The 1,940-nt window shown below is 51.0% G+C and overlaps 1 protein-coding gene across 1 annotated transcript in view; it reads left to right on the forward strand.

Annotated features, from left to right (window-relative positions):
• Positions 1-1,940, forward strand: part of SLC5A11 (solute carrier family 5 member 11) — a 58,283-nt gene that overhangs the window by 52,641 nt on the left and 3,702 nt on the right. Inside the window, exon 14 of the mRNA XM_017534426.2 lies at positions 1,396-1,708. Coding sequence (XP_017389915.2) covers positions 1,396-1,708 — 313 coding nt within the window. The remainder of the gene's footprint in view (positions 1-1,395; positions 1,709-1,940) is intronic.

Consider the following 1,940-nt stretch of genomic DNA (forward strand, 5'->3'; position numbering starts at 1 on the left):
AAAAAAAAAAAAAAAAATTAGCTGGGCATGATGGTGCACACCTGTAGTCCCTGCTTCTTGGGAGGCTTAGGTGAGAAGATTACTTGAGCCTAGGAGGTGGAGGCTGCAGTGAGCCATGGTCGTGCCACTGCACTTCAGCCTGTGTGACAGTGAAACCCTGTCTCAGTAAGAAAACAAAATTAAATTGGCCGGATATGGTGGCTCATGCCTGTAATCCCAGCACTTTGGGAGGCCAAGGCAGGCAGATCACAAGGTCAGGAGTTCGAAACCAGCATGACCAACATGGTGAAACCCCATCTCTACCAAAAACACAAAAATCAGCCGGGCGTGGTGGCATGTGCCTGTATTCCCTCAGGAGGCTGAGGCAGGAGAATCACTTGAACCCAGGAGGCGGAGCTTGCTGTGAGCTGAGATCACGACACTGCACTCCAGCCTGGGCAACAGAGCAAGACTCTATCTCAAAACAAAATAAAATAAAATTAAATTAAAATGAAAGTAATAGAGGCCAGTGTGATGACTCACACCTGTAATCCCAACACTTTAGGAAGCCGAGGCAGGTGGTTCACCTGAGGTCAGGAGTTAGAGGCCACCCTGGCCAACATGGTGAAAACCTGTCTCTACTAAAAATAAAAAAAATTAGCTGGCATGGTGGCATGTGCCTGTAGTCCCAGCCACTTGGGAGGCTGAGGTAGGAGAATCGCTTGAACCAGGGAGGTGGAGGTTGCCGTGAGCATTGCACTCCAGCCTAGGTGACAGAGCAAGACTATTCAGCCAGGTGCAGTGGCTCACACCTGAAATCCCAGCACTTTGGGAAGCCAAGGTGGGCGGATCATGAGGTCAAGAGTTTGAGACCAGCTGGCCAAAACGGTGAAACCCCATCTTTACTAAAAATACAAAAGTTAGCTGGGCATGCTAGCAGGCACCTGTAATCCCAGCTACTTGGGAGGCTGAGGCAGGAGAATCGTTTGAACTCGGGAGGCAGAGGCTGCAGTGAGCCAAGATCACACCATTGCACTCCATCCTGGGCAATAGGGAGAAACTCTGTCTTAGAAAAGAAAGAGAGAGACAGAGAGAGAGAGAGAGAGAGAGAGAGAGAGAGAGAGAGAGAGAGAGAAGAAAATTAAAATAATAAAAATAAGCTAGGAGTGTTGGCATGTGTCTGTAGTCCCAGCTCAGGAGGTTGAGGCAGGAGGATCACTTGAGCCCAGGAGTTGGAGGCTGCAGTGAGCTACACTCTCTTCACTGCACCCCAGCCTTGGCAACAGAACAAGACCCTAGCTATTTAAGGAGAGACAGAGAGAGAGAGAGAGAGAGAGAGAGAGAGAGAGAGAGAGAGAGAGAGAGAGGAGATGTTTAGGGAAGATGATGCTAATTTGTGCCTCTCGCTGGCACCAGGGTGTTTGTGATGCTGCTGGTCCTGGTCTCCATCCTCTGGATCCCTGTGGTCCAGGCCAGCCAGGGTGGCCAGCTCTTCATCTACATCCAGTCCATCAGCTCCTACCTGCAGCCGCCCGTGGCAGTGGTCTTCATCATGGGATGTTTCTGGAAGAGGACCAATGAAAAGGTAGCTCTGGACAGCTCCCACTATGCCAGAACCAAGTGCCGCCCCTTAAGGACTGGGATAGGATGGGAGGGGAGGGCGCTGAAGGATGACACAGGCTGGACTTGGGTGCTGACAGGGAGTTCCACGGTGGAAGATACAGGGAGGGTGTTTATCTGAACTTTGCAAAAAAAGCAATGAGAGGGCTGGTGCAGTGGCTCACACCTGGAGTCCCAGCACTTGGGGAGGCCAAGGTGGGCAGATCACTTGAGGTCAGGAGTTTGAGACTAGCCTGGCCAACATAGAGAAACCTCGTCTCTAGCAAAAATACAAAAATTAGCCAGGTATGGTGGTGTGTGCCTGTAATCCCAGCTGCTCCGAGGCTGAGGCAGGAGAATCA

This window comes from Cebus imitator, unplaced genomic scaffold (assembly GCF_001604975.1).
Source record: "Cebus imitator isolate Cc_AM_T3 unplaced genomic scaffold, Cebus_imitator-1.0 Scaffold85, whole genome shotgun sequence".
Taxonomy (NCBI): Eukaryota; Metazoa; Chordata; class Mammalia; order Primates; family Cebidae; genus Cebus; species Cebus imitator.